This window comes from Papio anubis, chromosome 4 (assembly GCF_008728515.1).
Source record: "Papio anubis isolate 15944 chromosome 4, Panubis1.0, whole genome shotgun sequence".
Lineage (NCBI taxonomy): Eukaryota > Metazoa > Chordata > Mammalia > Primates > Cercopithecidae > Papio > Papio anubis.
This window is the reverse complement of record NC_044979.1, coordinates 172,665,944-172,683,606: the sequence shown is the minus strand read 5'-3', so window position 1 is coordinate 172,683,606 and position 17,663 is coordinate 172,665,944. Positions and strand designations below refer to the sequence as shown.

General features: G+C 38.3%; 1 protein-coding gene across 11 annotated transcripts in view; it reads right to left on the bottom strand.

The window, feature by feature from the left end:
- The window catches only part of TTC3 (tetratricopeptide repeat domain 3), a 120,685-nt gene that overhangs the window by 25,155 nt on the left and 77,867 nt on the right, over nt 1-17,663 (bottom strand). For all 11 annotated transcript variants that reach the window (XM_009202259.4, XM_017956449.2, XM_017956447.3 and 8 more), the window contains 5 exons: nt 16,758-16,831; nt 14,605-14,769; nt 12,199-13,264; nt 11,186-11,251; nt 6,080-6,229 (listed from right to left, as the gene is read on the bottom strand). In XM_009202259.4, the coding sequence (XP_009200523.4) occupies nt 6,080-6,229; nt 11,186-11,251; nt 12,199-13,264; nt 14,605-14,769; nt 16,758-16,831 (1,521 nt within the window). The remainder of the gene's footprint in view (nt 1-6,079; nt 6,230-11,185; nt 11,252-12,198; nt 13,265-14,604; nt 14,770-16,757; nt 16,832-17,663) is intronic.

Sequence of the window (17,663 nt, the reverse complement as noted above, 5' to 3'; positions counted from 1 at the left end):
CACCATGCCTGGTTAATTTTTAAACTTTTTGTAGAGAAGGGATCTTGCCATGTTGCCCAGGCTGGTCAAACTCCTGGGTTCAAGTGATCTTCCTGCCTTGGTCTCTCAAAGTGCTGGTTTTATATGTGTGAGCCACTGCACCTGGCCCAAAAACTCTTAAAAGTCAACAATAGAAAGACAAACTCAATTCAAAAATGAATAAAGGATCTGAGTAGACATTCCTCCAAAGAAGATATACAAATGGATAATAAGCATATGAAAAGATGCTCAATATCATTAGCCTTTCAGGAAATAAAAATCAAAACCACAATGAGATACCACTCCATACCCATTAGGAGGCCTAAATAAAAAGACAAATGATGATAACTGTCAGTAAGAATGGAGAAACTGGAATCCTCATATACTGCTGGCAGGATGGTTTTGGAACAGGTTCACAGTTCCTCATATGCTTAAATATGGAATTGCCATATGATCAGCAATTGCACTCCTACACATATATCCAAAAGAAATGAAAACATATGTCCACAGAAAAACCTGTCCATGAATGTTCACAGCAGCATTATTCAGAATAGTGAAAAAGTGGAAAAGAACGCAAATGTCAACTAGTGAATGAATAAAATGTGATATAGTCATACAATAGAATATTATTCCACAGTACAAAGGAATGACATACTGATACATATTAACATAGATGGATGTACATGGATGAACCTTGAAAACACTGTGAGTGAAAGAAGACACTTACAAAAGACTACATGTAACATGATCCATTTATACAAAATGCCCAGAATAGACAAATCCAGAGAGTAAATCAGTGGTTGCCAAGGGCTGGGATGCGGGAGAGAATGGGGAGTGACAGCTAGTGGGTATAAGATTTCTTTTTAGGTTGATGAAAATGGTTGAAACTTAGATTGTGCTACATACAGCCCTGGGCATATACCAAAAACATTAAACTGTCTATTTTAATGGGTAAATGTTACGCTATGGTTAATTATATCTCAATAAAGATGTTATAAAATGATAATTACTGTATCACATAGTCATTATTACCACCACTGCATTAACAAAGGCCTGTAGGTAAGCCTGAGGTTGCCATCAACAACTGTTTCCTCAAGAAAGTGATGCCCAAAGGAGAAGCAGGAGGGAGTCAGGCTCAGGGAGAAGGAAAACCACTCCAGGCAGAAGGGATGGTACTGGGAAAAGGTTTGGAAGTGAAAAATTGAATGACCAACATTATCCATTAAATTAGAGAACAATGCAGAGAGCTGGCAAGGGAGAAGGCGGAAGATGAAGCAGGCACACAGAAGGCTCTTGGTAATTACTGAGTATTAGTAAATTACTGGTGCTGACCTACTGTAGTGGAGGGATGGCATTCATAGCTCCATCCTTCACACTCTGCAGCCACTCCATTTGTCATGTGACTTGCAGTTCCCTTCACTAATGAGGCAAAGTCTATTTTTCCCAGCCCTGACTCTGGCTGGCTATGTGACTGCTTTTGCTGGTGGGGTCTAAGCAGACCTGAAGTCAGCAGAGGCTTGAAAGGTGCCGTGTGGCCATCCTTGCTTGCCCTTGCACCTTCCTACTGCCTTCAGAATAGGATTTTCAGGGTGGAAGATGCAAGACATGTGGAGCAGAGCTAGTTGTCCCAGTCATTCCAGCTGAGGCCATTCTAGATCAATCTACAGCCAGCTGACCCCAGATATGTAGGCAAGAACAGTAAAGATGCTGCAGAGCTCTTGCTGGCCCAAAGGTGAACTGATCCAGCCAAGCCCAAGCAGGACCAGCTGATCGAGACTCCTATGCTAAGCGATTACAGTCACGTGTCACTGGGGTTTTGTGGCTGGGAGTTACTCAGCATTATTATGACAGTGATTAACTGATATGCCTACACTGCTGTAAAGTGGTGAGAAACACTCCTAACAGTTGAATGGGGCTGTGGAGCTGACCTTCTTTTAAGGGAGAACAAATGCACGGGCTCTGAAGCCTGACATGACCTGTTCTGCCACTTCGCACTGGTGAGGCTCGGGGAAAGCTGCATCAGCTGCTCCCACCTCCATTTCCTCACGAGTAACATGCAGATTTATGTACCACAGTATAACACTACTGTATAAGGACTGTTTTGAGATTAAATACATGTAAAAACAATTGAGTATGGCACATAGTAGGAGCTTCATAAATGTTAGATTTTAAAAAGACTGAACTTGACAAGGACCCATGACTGAAGAGGAGAATCCCACCTCTGCACCGGTGTGGGCTAGGGAAGTTTTGACAGGCAGGGCCAAGATTCTGTTCTAATACAGACAAAGGTCCAAATATCTACCCTGTAAATTATTCTGGGCCAAATAATTTGACAGTGTTTTTAAGAGCTGATGTTGACTCAATGTCCATTTTAGCATCTCATTAAAGCACCTTAAGACCATATGTCCTGGGCAGATAGGGAGTGACTGATTAATATGGGGTTTCTTTTTGGGGGTGATAAAAGTTTTCCGGAATTAGATAGTGGTAACGGTTACACAATAATGTGAATATTCAAAAAACCACTATATTGTACACTTTGTAATAGTTAAAACAGCAAATTTTATGTTATGTGAACTTTATTCTCAAACAAAAATGAACCTATGTCCTTCAGCAATACTGCAACCAGTTATAACCTGCCAGTCATAGGTTAAGGTACAATAAAAACAACAAGGGATTCTGGCTTTAAAAAAGCTACTTTTGGCCAGGCACGGTGGCTCATGCCTGTAACCCCAGCACTTTGGGAGGCCGAGGTGGGAGGATCCCCGGAGGTCAGAAGTTCGAGACTAGCCTGGCCAACATGGCGAAACCCCATCTCTACTAAAAATACAAAAATTAGTCACGCTTGGTGGCGTGCGCCTATAATCCCAGCTACCCAGGAGTTTGAGGCAGGAGAATCGCTGGAACCCGGGAGGCAGAGGTTGCAGTGAGCTGAGATCGTGCCACTGCACTCCAGCCTGGGCGACAGAGCAAGACTCCATCTAAAAACTAAAAAAAATTTTAAAAAGCCACTTTTCCACTGGCAGAGAATAGATAACTGGCCTAACTACCTATAGAGGCCATTCCTAGCTCATGAATAATAATAGAACCCCATCAGCTATATATAATACCTCGCTCAGATTTTTACTGATGCTTAGAATATGCTAAGCATTCTTTTTTTTTTCTTTTTTTTTCTTTTTTTTTTTTTTGAGATGGAGTCTAGCTGTTGTCGCCCAGACTGGAGTGCAGTGGTACGATCTTGGCTCACTGCAACCTCTGCCTCCCGGGTTCAAGTGATTCTCCCGCCTCAGCCTCCCAAGTAGCTACGATTACAGGCGCCCACCACCATGCCCAGCTAATTTTTGTACTTTTGGTAGAGATGGGGTTTCACCATGTTGGCCAGGCTGGTCTCGAACTCCTGATCTCAGGTGATATGCCCGCCTTGGCCTCCCAAAGTGCTGGGATTACAGGTGTAAGCCACTGTGCCCGGCCTGTATATGCTAAGCATTCTTTTTTTTTTTTTGAGACAGAGTCTCGCTCTGTCGCCCAGGCTAGAGTGCATGGCGTGATCTCAGCTCACTGCAAGCTCCACCTCCCGGGTTCACGCCATTCTCCTGCCTCAGCCTCGTGAGTAGCTGGGACTACAAGGCGCCCGCCACCACACCTGGCTAAGTTTTTTTGTTTTTTTTTTTGTATTTTTAGTAGAGACAGGGTTTCACCATGTTAGCCAGGATGGTCTCAACCTCCTGACCTTGTGATCCACCTGCCTCGGCCTCCCAAAGTGCTAGGATTACAGGCGTGAGCCACCGTGCCCGGCCATATGCGAAGCATTCTTAAAGTGGTTTGTAAAAAAACAATTTTCTTAGCAGAGGCACAAGTAGAATTTTGGGTGGGACAGTTCCTCCTTGAGTACTGTACTTACTATCTCTGGCTATCCCCTGTCCTTTTTCAACCACCCCAGGTGGGACCTCACAAAGCTGTGAAGTAGACAATACATTATTAGTGAGAAGACTGAGAGTCAAAGAGGCTGAAGAAATTGTCTAACATCACAAAGCTATTACATGGAGGTGCTGCAGTGTGGTGTGGGCAGTGGGACTCTAATGCACTCAGATTTCTAGAGCTTCCCTGTTTTTCTGTTCTCTGTAAGGGGCTAGGTGTGCATTTGCTACATTCAAACATGGCATCAAGTAACTAGAGTAAAAGGAAAAGTTGGTTAGCTCATAACCTCAGCAATCTGCAGTCAAAGGCCAAAGGGAAATATCAGGAAAAGCCACTCGTATCTTTCTATGTTTATAAGAAATTTCTCCATGAGCTATGAGCATAACCACCATTAATAAAGAAATGACTATGGCTAAATCTCATCTACTCTTATGTGGACACCAACCCAAGGAACTCAGATTAGCAACTTATCCTGGTAGGGAATAGGTATACATTTTACGTGGTAAGTCTAATAACTTATCAGGCCTATAATTTGAGGGGTTTATTGCTCTTTTAAGGCACTCTTGAGTAGGGCCACCCAACAGCAGACTCAAAGTCTTAACAAGTTAAAAAAAGCCTGACAGCTGGAGCCCTCCCCATGGGTGCTTTATTTCCCAGACTCTTCTGGACTGACTATACAAAGAAAGAACCTTGATGAACTGTACACACAGAGCACACAGTCAGACCAGCAATTTATAAATCTGGGAAAGCCTCTGCCAGAAAGAAAGATACCTCACCAGCTGAATGCTACCTTTAAGACTATGTTTCCAATCTGCCTCATCACTCAAACAGGCAGCTACAGGCATTCCCACATGCATTTATTAAAACTGAAGTTTCCTGAGGCAAAATAAGGTTTATAAAACTATTTTGTTTTGTTAAACCCCCAAGTAGCTTATAGAAACTTGTGTTTCATGTGTCACTGTGCTATGTAGGATTTTGCTTTTGTTCTTTTTTACTTCTCCCAGCCAGGAAACTGAGTAAAGTCTCAGGATCTATCTAATTCTTCTTGTCCTTAGAATCTCCCCAGTCTCATCTTGAATATAAACAGGTCCTGGGGAATGTTATGACAGTTACGTTTACAAACTGACCCTAGGCTTTCTACTAAAATCTTAGTAAATAGGTTTCCTGATTAAGGTCCCACTAAGCTAGTTTTCTTCTATTTAATATGTTACCCCAGCTATTGATTCAGACTTCTGGAACAAATTCCTCCTTTCTTAAATGAATTAATATTCTTTTGTTACCTTTCTAAACAGATGATGGTAGCTTTTAAAAACAAATGCACCATGATTTCCTCACATCTATGATTCCATTTTTTCACTAATTCAATCTGGCTTTGCCACTAATTGCTATCCCTCCACTAGCCACGTATCTGATGATCAGTCTTCACTAACAGAATTCAAGGTCAGCAGATCTCAACAAGATACTCTGGGTGACTTTACACCCAGTGTATCTAGTATGTAATACTGTATCTAGTATTCTAGTATGTCTAAGGCTCCATGTGTTATTCTTATACTTCCTTAGGAGTAAGATGAAGATGATGATAACAGTAGCATCTGATACGTACTGAGTCCTTACGAACAAGGCAGTTTTAAGTACTTTATAAGTATTAATCTAACCATACATAATGTGAGTTATTATTACTCACATTTTCCAGGTAAAGAACTAAAAGCACAGAGAAGTTAAGTAAATTGCCCAAGATTAGAACTAGTATAGAACCATGCCTAGATCTGAACCCACCAGTCTGTCTCCAGGGTTCTCATTCTGAACCTCTATTGCTATGCTGCCTCTCAATATAAACAAGAATTTATCTCAGAGCTCAGTCACCATAAAATAGAGTTTTAGTTAACCAAGGAAACTGAACTATAGCTAAACGAAAACCCAGATTTACAGCCCCTTTCTCATAAAGCAGTTTGCAGAGGTTCTAAAGCACGGCAAGAAACAGCCACTTTAATATGTCATGAAGAAATCTGAAGCAGGCAATTCTGAGAAAGAATCTTTTGTTTAGTCAACAAGGCAGAAGTTCAGCTGAAGCTGCACAAGCACAGTTACACTCATATTCTCCTAACTATGCTATGTGCAATTAAAGACAGGTTTCAGATAGGATTACCTTGTTTTCTTCTAAGTGCCTTTTCAACTTTTCTTCCAGGTCCCTGGTCTCTTCTAAGCCCTTAAGTTTCATCTGCTCATAATTTTCATATGCTTCTTTAAGTTGCTCTTGTAATACCTGGTGCTCCTTTTCAATCTGTGAAATTTCCCCCTAAAAGTGAATTACAAAACAATCTATTAAAAATCATTTAAAATGCCTACTTATGATCTTGTTCTCTACTGTTTCTTAAACAAAGGAGAGTAAAAGGCAGATGAAAATTTACAAGGGAAATGTCACAATAATTCAAGAATTAAAAACCTCTAAACAGTGTTTAGCAAAACCAGCTCTTTTATAAATATAATCATTCATATTATTGAAATTCATAAATTCTCCAATCTATAATTAGTTCTGAATATTTGTTTTAGAAGGGTTCAATATTAGATCAACAGTTTGATTTAAATGTCACTCTCCACAATTAACACCAACGATTATTTATTAGGTTTAAAAAGTTGCACATATTATACATATTTTAGATATAAACAGAACATTTTAACTTTGGCTTTACTTTTAGGTGTTTCAAATAAATAGTTGCTGGTTATTTCAAAATGACAAAATATTATCAATGAATTATTGTCAGTTATGTTTCTTGCACCAGCTTAACAACAACAAAAAAAACCCCAAACCCAGAAACCACTCTGTTGGCAAACAATAAATGTCACTTAGGTAATTATTTTTTAAAACCTTTCAAACTGCATATAACTTTAAAAGAGCATCAGTTTGATGCTGGCAGCTTCTCCAGCTGGAGGTAACTGTCCTCCCTGTGGCAGCCAGGCTTTAGAAATCTATCCCAAGCACAACCTGGTCCAGCTCTGACACTTCCTGTACCTTCCCACAATACCTTAGTATTTTTCGAGTGTAAAAAAGCGGGGAATCAAGTATTTGAAACTCCATGAATGATCAGTTAGAGAACTGTGAATTACGGTCAGATTGACCATGCATGCCCATTTGCCTTGGAGCATGCCACTTTGTCTGCCCAGACTGAAAGTTTAGTACTATAAATACAGTCCATGCTTAACTAAATTAATTAAACAGTCAACCTTACTATTACTCAGGAGCAAAACTTTATGGTTTAAGACTTTAGTTACCTCCATTTTAATTTTTAATTCAGCAAAAGGATCACGGTGAATAGTAACTTGCTATCATGAATGAATTTACATGCCGCAAATTACCAACAGAGACAGGCAGGAAGCTAAATGCCACCTCTATGTTATTACATTTAAACTTCACCATACATCTGTGAGAAATACATTATTTTTGCCTTTAATAGATCAGAAAACCAAGTGAGGCAACTTCTCAAAGTCCCAGGAGACAGTAGCAATGCTGGGATTCAAATGCAAGTCTCACTGGTTGAGAAGCCAACAATCAACTATACTAGCATTGAGGTCCTAAAACTAAGAGCTAATTTAAGAAAGCATTTGTGAACGTTCCCATCACTAATAAAAACACTCATTTGAGAGTCAAAAGCACTGACTCATTAAACAACAGAGCCTACCTTGTTTAAAGCTAAGCACAGCATAAGACTTCAACAACAGTAAACAGGCCAAAACGTTCACTATAGGACTATTTGTAAACATAAAAAGCTGACACAATCTAAATGTTCAACAAGAAATTGGTCAAATAAATTATCACACATTAATAAAATGGAAAACCAAGTATCCATTTAAAATGATGCTATAAATCATATTTACTGATATGGAAACAAGTCTACAATATATTAAAGGTTGCAAATTTCAAATACAATATATATGCTGTGATCCCATCTTTTAAAAACTATTGTTTAATTATATGTAAATGTTCAAACATCCTGGAAGGCTACACATCAAAATGTTAACATGAGTGATGGGAAGGTAGATGATTTTCAATTTTTCTTTCATAATTTTTGGTATTATTCATTTAAAAAATTTAATAACTCTATATATTATTTTTATCATTAGCAACAACTAAACGCTATTTGTACAAATAGCAGCAGGAAACACAAGTTCTGACCTTCCTCCTACTTAACGAGACATTGATCTTGTCAATCATTCCATATCTAACTATAGAACTGCTTTTTAAATGACCCCATAATATTTCATTTTATAGGTATATCATAATTTAACTAGTCCACTATTGATGGAGGTTTAGATTGTATTCAATTTTCTGCTGATTCAAATACAGACAAAACAAACACACGAATCCCCGTGGCTCACTGGTCTCTCTCTATACATATGAGTGCAGATCGATTCCTAACTGCCTTCCCAGAAATATCAGTTTCACTATCTTTCAAAATGTGAATGATTGCTTTTCTTATTTCAAGTTGGGTGGGCATCTGTTTATATGTTTAAAAATCATCTGTATTTCTTTCATTGTGAATTGTCTATTCACATCCATTCTCATCTTTGTGATAGGCTGTTAATCTTTTCCTTACTGATTTATAGAAACTCTGTATGTTAAGGAAATTAGTTCTTTATCTGTTTCACACTGCACATAATTTTCCTTGTTTGTCATCTGTGTTTTGACATGTGTATGTGTATATATTTGTTCTTATACATATGCTATGCATATAGGATATACACATTACATGCCATGTGTATAGGTATATAAACATACTTTTTTCCCATGCTGTTTACTGATCTTATAAAAAAATTTTCATTTTTTTCCTGGATACTTTTATAGGTCCATTTTTTATGCTGAAATCTTTAATCTGCCTGGAACTTATTGTGGTATAAGGAAATGAGGTAGGGACCAAGACTGATTTTTTCTAGATGGCAATCCATTTCTCCTATGTATTTAAGAATCCAATTTTTTGCTCATGGATAATTTGCCATCTTTGTTTTTTTTTTTTTGAGACAGAGTCTCGCACTGTTGCCCAGGCTATAGTGCAGTGCTGCAATCTTGGCTCACTGCAACCTCTGCTTCCTGGGTTCAAGCGATTCTCCCCTCTCAGCCTCCCAAGTAGCTGGGATTACAGGTGCCCACCACCACGCCCAGCTAATTTTTTTAAATTTTTAGTAGACATGGGGTTTTACTCTGTTGGCCAGGCTGGTCTCAAACTCCTAACCTCGTGATCCACCCACCTCAGCCTCCCAAAGTGCTGAGATTACAGGCAAGAGCCACCGCGCCCAGCCAATTTACCATCTTGATTGATTGATTGATTGAGATGGAGTCTCACTCTGTCACCTAAGCTGGAGTGCAGTGGCGTGATCTTGGCTTACTGCAACTTCTGCCTCCCGGATTCAAGCAATTATCCTACCTTAGCCTCCCAAGTAGCTGGGAATACAGGTGAGCCAACACACCTGGCTAATTTTTGTATTTTTAGTAGAGACAGGGTTTCGACATATTGGCCAGGTACTCTCATATTAATGGTCTATGTATGTGGTAATACAGATAGATTTATATTGTGTTTTGATATTTAGTTGCACAACTCCTTTTCTTACAGTTTCTCTTCCATACCCATTCTTGATACTCATTTTTACACATGAAGTTTAAAATCAATTTGTCTAGTTTCAAATTAATCCTGTGCAGTAACCAAGCCTCCTGGTAGTCACAGCCTTGTATAGACCTCTCCTACCATGTATCAGGGTTGGTGGATTGGTCTATGTGACCAAGAGAATACAGCAGAGGTGATGATTTGTGACTTCCTAAAGCACTGCAGTTTCTGCCTGGGATCACACACTCTGGGAAAAGCCAGCCCCATGAGGTCAAGCAGGGCTAGGTGGAGGTCCACAAGGCAAGGAACTGAAGCTTCCTGGCAACTGCCAACACCCACTTGCCAGCCATGTGAGTGAGCTATCTTGGGAGTAGAACCTCTGGCCCCAGTTACTCCCACAGATGACCGAGCCCTGGTCAACATCTTGGCTAGCCATGTGAGAATCTCCAGAACCATCCACCCTAAACTGCTCCTGAATTCCTGACTTAGAGCGAAATTGCGAGATTTCACAATTGTGAAATATTTACTGTTTTAAGCCACTAGTTTTGAAGTTGTTAGTTATATATACAGCAATATACATAACTAATTAGACCTGTTCATGTATATACTGGGATTGTGTTAAATTTTAAAAAGCTTTAGGGAGAACCAATCTCATTATCAAATTAGGTGTTCTTATCCAAGTACAGGAAATATCTTTTCATTGAAGGCCTCTATGTGTCTCTCCATAGCATTTAAAAATTTTCTTTATATACATTTAAGTATTTTATCTCTTTTTTTGGTATTGAAAATATTTTCTTTTAACATACTTTCTAACAGGTAACTGTTTGTATATATTTTTATATATAAGTATAGGTTTATAGAGGTTAGTATAGGTTTTCAGTTGATCATTTTGGATTTTCCTGCTACACAATCTTAGCCTTTGTAAATAATGATAGTCACTTCTCCTCTTTTCTGTCTTCTTTCTTTCTCATATCTGCTTTCTCAGTTAATATACCCAGGATAATAATAAATATTAATGGTGAGGCTTTACCACTAAGCAAGATGATGTCTTTTGGCTTAAAATATTAGCATGTTGAGAAATATTCATCATTTCCCATTTTCTTACTAGTTTTGGTCAAGACAGTGACCTGGATTTTATCCAATACCTTTTCAGTAACTTTGAGTTGATAAGACAACTTTTCTCTTATGATGCATATTAACGAAATAAATTATATTAGTAGGTTTTCTAACTCAATCATTATTATAGTAGAGAAGGTCTTTATAGTATCTTTCTGTATTATCCACGTGAATAAGCTTACTTATAAATTATTACATGCTCATTATACCAGTTAAAACAATAAAGCTGGCCAGCCTGGGTGACAGCAAGACCCTGTCTCAAAAATAATTAAAATAAAATAAATAAAATAAAAATTTAAAAATAATAAAACAATAACACTGTTATAATTTGAAATAAATATGCTGGAAAAAATTTACCTTTTCCTTCCCTTCTCAAATTTCAACAATGAAAACAAAATCATTTTTTTGTTATGTTCTCAAGCTTATTCCATGATACCTTTGTGTGGAAAAAGCTGACTCCAAAATAGTTCTAGTTTATCATTCCATCTGGATAAATTAATGAAAACGAAACCTTTAAACAGTTTAACATAATTTTGACTCACTTGTTGTTCCTCAAAAGGATTATATGGCTCAGTATTGACTTCTTGGTGTATTATGTTCCAAGATACCTGTGGGCAAAACAAAAAATTAAAATTCACATTATCTCAATTGCTCTAGTAAAATAAGCCCATCAAGTAATAACACTTTAAAACACACCCACAATTTTTTCAAGGTTTTTTTCCCATTTAGATCATGTTCCATACTTTCTGTAAACATGTATATTAGGAAAATTATTTAGAATTAGTATAACTGAAAATGATTATGATCCACTGCTCTTAACCTATTTTTTTCAAAGCTTCCTAGAAAACATAATGAGGTAATGAGGAGTGGGGCAATTCAATAAGGATTTAATGAATTCATACCCTATAAAGGCACTCATAAGAGAATTTTAATTTCATCTCATGCTTGTTAGGAAGGAACTCATACAGATCTCTCTTGTTTCTATCTCGCTGTCTCTTTTTTTCTCATTCCTCCCCTGGTTTGACAGGAGAAGCTGGGCATGTGTAGGTCAGGGTCTTCCTTTTTCCTTCTCTTTCTTTCTGAGTAGCTGCCAGCACATTTTCCCTTTCTCCTCCATGCGGTAAGTCCTATGGGGCAGGCACCCCACGCTGGAAGGCCTCCAAGTGGGCCCTCCTGTAACTGGCAGGTAAGGCACTGTGATACAGGCTACACTGCCAGCCAGCACTTGACTTTTCTACAAACAGCCACCTTCTCCTCCAGCCCCTTTATTAATTCTTAGGATGACGTTTTGGCTCCACCTGCTGTCCTATTTCTCAATGTGCGTAGAATTTCGGTAGCAAAGATGGGTATTTTTGAGACCCAAGCTTCTTTCTGAGAAGATTACCTGGCACACTTCACAAAACAGTTCATATTTTTAAAATATTTTCAGGCAAAAGCTTCAGTAATCATTATAAAGTCAATCAACTTTAAGGATTCTTGTAAATATAACGGCAATGAAAAATGAAAAGGAAAATTTAACCTCAGTATTAAGAAGACTTTTCTATTTAACTCTTACCTGTATGGCAACCATCTGCACGTGTGGAATGTTTGTTACTGCACTGATGCTTTCTGGAATTACTTCACATTTGTTGTTAGAATTTCCACAGTGCCCATCATTTCTGTTAGACTCACTCAGGACTGTATGAGCATCCCCTGTGCTGCAGTGTGACTTTACAGATATTCCCGAAGAGTCTTCAAGGATCTGTGTTTCAGAGGCAATCTGGTGACCAACAGCATTCTCAGCATTCAAATGATGACCCTCAAAATAGGCAGCGGCATTTTTATCTGCTCTGTCATTGGCTACAAAAGACGGCACCACTGGTACTGATCTTGGTAGCTGATATTCAGGAGAAAGGCTGGCCAAGGGTGTATATATGCTGGTGTACTGGGGCAAACCTGGTAACACGTTTATGTATGCTGCCGGTGTCTGGGTGATATCAAATCTCTGGAAAGGAAGATACGTACAGTATCCTGTGAACAAATGGGATTGAGCCCAATAAGTTGGTTTCACATCCTCAAGAACCGGTCTGGGGGAATTAGAGGAGACTCGCTTGTAATTTGCATCCTCAGAGCCTGGTGTGGGAGAATTGGAAGAGGCCCCTTTGCGTTTCCCATCCTCAGAAACTTGTCTAGAAGAATTGTCGGCTACTGGTTTGGCCCTCACATCTTCACACGCTGGCTCAGGAGAATTTGCAGACACAGGTTTGGGTTTCACATCTTCAGAAGCTGGTGCTGAAGATGAATCTGACACTGGTGTAGACTTTACATCTGGTTTAAATTCCCTTGCAGCTGGATTCAGAGGTAGTTTAACTCGTAAATACTCTCCTGCTTTTGAAATTTCTTCTACTTTTGTTTTAATGTTTTTCTTCTTCCTTTTTTTCTTGAGCCGTGATGCAACTTTCTTCAATGCAATACAGTTGTCAATCACAACAAAACGAGGACATCCCAAGAGAAAAGGTTTTAAACCTCCTGCTTTTTCTAGTATCTGTCGAGTTTCTTCTGGGAAAAACTCATATTCTTCAGAGAACATCTTGTTACTCATGTCCAAGGGACCATGCTCCTCCAAAAACTGAGAGAAGTAACTTGGAAAAAATTTACATTTACATGAGTTACTATAAGGAAGTACTTGAATACGTCTATAAATAAAAAACTTTTATTCTCCCAAAGGAAAACACTGTTTCAGTTTTCACTGATCTCAACCTTTCCCCAACAACAAATATAACAAACATAAGGTTAACTGCAATCAATGATACTATACAGAAAATTTTGTATACCTCCTAGAAAATGATCATTTAAAACTTTTCTGGGAGTGAGGGAAAGCAAAATGAAATCAAAAAGTTATCTTATAACTTTCAACTATGTAATTATATAATTTATTCTAAAAACAATTTAAAAAAAAATTTATTCAGGAAAGGTAACAATAATGCTAATAATAAGAATTTTAAATAAAAAGAGAAAATCAAATCCAAAAACAAATCCTATTTGAATTTGTGTACAGTAAATACTGAAAACTACATACTTTAGCTTTACTTTTGGATGCCTGAGGCAAATTCTAGCGTATTTTAAGAAATAATAGTTTAATTTTACAGTTGTTTCCACACTGTCACTCAAGAGTTCTCTGGAAATATGATTTGCTCGGCATTTCAACTCTAAAGAAAAACCATGAAGAAGGATCTAAGAGCACAGAACTAAATAGGAATGATGCAATGGAGGAAAACAGAAGAAAGGGCCATATGGTGGATATGCTACTGACAGGACTTCCAGGAGAAGAGTTGGCTTTTAAATTAATACTCTATTACAGACCTCAGCCCTTGATTTATTTTCTTAAAAGGAAGGCCTCATGCACTATTTAATAACACAAAGCTCAAAATGGTAAGCTATTTCTGAGATTTTCCTGAATTTTTTACTTGTTTTATCCACCCCACTCAATATCGATCTAGTAGCTCAAACTGACAAAATCAATAATCATTAGGACTCTAAATTTAATAATTAAAAATCCTCAGGGCGGGGCGAAGTGGCTCATGCCTGTAATCTCACCATTTTGGAAGGCCGAGGCAGGCAGATCACTTGAGGCCAGGAGTTGGAGACCTGCCTGGCCAACATGGTGAAACCCCTTCTCTACTAAAAATACAAAAATTAGCCAGGCATGGTGGTGCAAGCCTGTAATCTCAGCTACTCAGGAAGCTGAGGCATGAGAATCACCCGAACCTGAGAGGCACAGGTTGTGGTGAGCAGACATTGCACCACTGCACTCCAGCCCATGTGACATGGCAAGACTCTGTCTCAAAAAAAAAAAGTCCTAAATTAACTTTGTGTAAAATGTGGCAAAATCTCTAAAAACAGGCACAAATTAAACAACTTCTGATCTTTAATTGGCAGCCTCAGTATAAAATAATGATTGTAAAAATTTCAACCCACTTACTCATACAGAGTTGAACATTTTTGTTTTGGGTTCATTTCCCATAGCTTCTTATTGCGGACAACATATTCGTTACTGTGTTGGTCATAGAGAGCTTCGAATTCTTCTACATCTTGCCGAAGATGGTCAGGCACTGCAAAAGGGCCTGCAGAATCTGAATTTCGATTGCTGGTAAATAACAACAAAAAACACCCAGTTTTGTGAAAGATAAACTTTTGGTTTATTATTTAACCAGAAGAATGTTTAATTGAAATAAACACAATAATGGCAATATATTACTCAGCTCTATGTTGCAAAAAAATAGCACCAGGGAACTTAGTGTAGATAAGTTACCCTTCCACAGTTATAGGCAAGAAATATCATATCCGACAATCTAAGTAAGCACTTTCAATTATTTAGTCTTGCTCCAAAGAGCAAAATTCTTAAAACTCCATAATTTAAAAAAATGTTGCATTAACTATAACTTGTTAAATGATTGAAAGACAAATGAAGACTGTATTACAACTGCTATTAAGTAAGTTAAAGTGAGACTGAGACTGGTAAATGTTATTAATAAAAGGTTTTTTTAGGCCGGGTGCGGTGGCTCACGCCTGTAATCCCAGCACTGTGGGAGGCCATGGTGGGCGGATCACTTGAGGTCAGGAGTTCAAGATCAGCCTGACCAACACGGAGAAACCCTGTCCCTAATAAAAATACAAAATTAGCCAGGCATCGTGGCGCATGGCTGTAATCCCAACTACTCAGGAGGCTGAGGCAGGAGAATTGCTTGAACCCGGGAGGTGGAGGTTGCGGTGAGCTGAGATCACGCCATTCACGCCATTGCACTCCAGTCTGGGCAACAAGAGCGAAACTCCATCTAAACAAAAGTTTTTTTTTAAATATAAGATGTTAGCACTCTAAAAAGATGTAGTAGTTTGAGTGTGGACTCTAAAACCAGGCTGCATGACTTAAATCCCAGCTCTGCTATTTATAAGCTTTGTGTTCTTGGGCAAGTCGTTCTGCACTGTGCCTCAGAGTTTCCTTATCTGTACACTGGACAGAATATAATAGCACTTACCTCCTAGGCGGGATAAGTGGATTGAAAGAGTTTATGAATGTAAACCCCCTAAAACAATGTCTGATACATAAGAATTAATCTCAGTAAAGGCTATGCTATGGTCTAAATGTTTGTGTTCCTGCAAAACTCATATGTTGAAACCTAATCACCAATGTGATGGCGTCAGGATGTGGACTCTTTGGGAGGTAATTAGGCTCTGCCCCCATGAATGGACTTAGTGCCCTTATAAAAGAGGCCCCAGAGAGTTGCCTTGTCCCTTCCACCATGAGAAAACACAGCGAGAAGGCACCATCTATGAAACAGAAAGCAGGCTCTCACCACACACTGAATCTGCCAGTACCTTGATCTTGGACTTCCCAGCCTCCAGAACTGTGAGGAATAAATTTCTGTGTGTAAGCCTCCCAGTTTATGGTATATTGTTATAGCAGCGCAAACTGACTAAGACAGGCTATTATTTTAACTTAAAACAATACCCTACTTAAGGAATCCATGAAAACGACCACGTAAATTTTTAACTGTTCTGATAACTCCTTTAAGAAATGTGAAAAAAAAACCATGTTGTAGATTTTTGGTTCATAAAGGAATATGGGTTACTACTACTCACTAGTTTTATTTCTTAAATATTTGTTTCTTGAAAACTCAGTTTCGACAACCAGATGGCATTGAAAATCACTAATATATAAGGTGAAACCATAACATCATATACAGCTCCCAAAACAGCTTCTTCCCTATTACAGCAAAAAATGCTAGTAAGTATTAACAGAACATTCTGTCTATTGACTATTTTAAAGAATAATTTGTAGACATTTTTCTATGATTTTCCCACAGAGCCTTGCACATGGTAGGTTCTCAATATGTACTTAGGGAATGAACGTTACCAGTATTGTGACTTTAACACAGTTTGAATGAATTCTTAATGCCTTCTAGCCATGCTATGTAAATGTAATCAAGATAGAATTACATCAGGCTGTCACATGCACAGCTTTAGAAAGGAAAGTTAGGGAAATAAAACACAAGTTTATATACATTAAATTAACACAACTTATTAAGTAAAGACATTTGAGTTAAAATGAAGCAAAAATTTAAAAATTATACTTACGTATGGTCTTCACTTGAAGTGATGACATCATTATTTGGAGTTACTGAAGTTGTCCCAGACCCAACTAACATAGGCTGGTTTAAAAGACAGAAAAATGACAATCATTTTCTACCTTAAAATTCCATTAAAGAAAAAAAAATCATTAAAATTGATGAATGCTTATATAAACACACATACAAATTGCTAATATATAAGATCTATCCAAATTTTCTTACAAACAGGAACACATGGTAATAAAAGTTTCAACAGCCAAAAATAAGCTCAAATTAACATTTAGGATAGTTTCCAATGCTCCAAAAAAATTTAAATGTTACTCAGTTTAAACTCCCATTTTACCTAAACTAAATACATATAGTCAAAGATAAAAATAAAAGTTGTATTGGAACTCCTTAGCTCTTCTCATCTTTTGAAGATTTGCTACTCTCTCTCACTCCATCCCCCTTTCTGCTCCCCACATACACAAGAGCCATGAAGAACCCACCAAAGACTTAAAAATTGTGCTCTACTCTGGCACAGTAGTTCACGCCTGTAAGGCCAAGGTGGGCAGATCGCTTGAACCCAGGAGTTCTAGACCAGCCTGGGCAATACAGCAAAACCCCATCTCTATAAAAAATTAGCTGGGCATGGTGGCATGCACCTTCATTCCGGCTACTCAGGAGGCTGAGGTGGGAGGATCACTTGAGGCTGCAGTGAGCCATCACTGCACCACTGCTCTCCAGCCTGGGCGAGAGAAGGAGACCCTGTCTCAAAAATAAAAATAAAAATGCCCTACTTATCTCACGGGCTTGGAGGAGAGCCTTTGGTGAGAGGAAGGAAGGGATTCTATCAATCCTGGGACAGTCATAATGATTAGTATTCATCATTTTTAGTTTAAATATGTTATCTATTTTTTGAGACTTATTTATT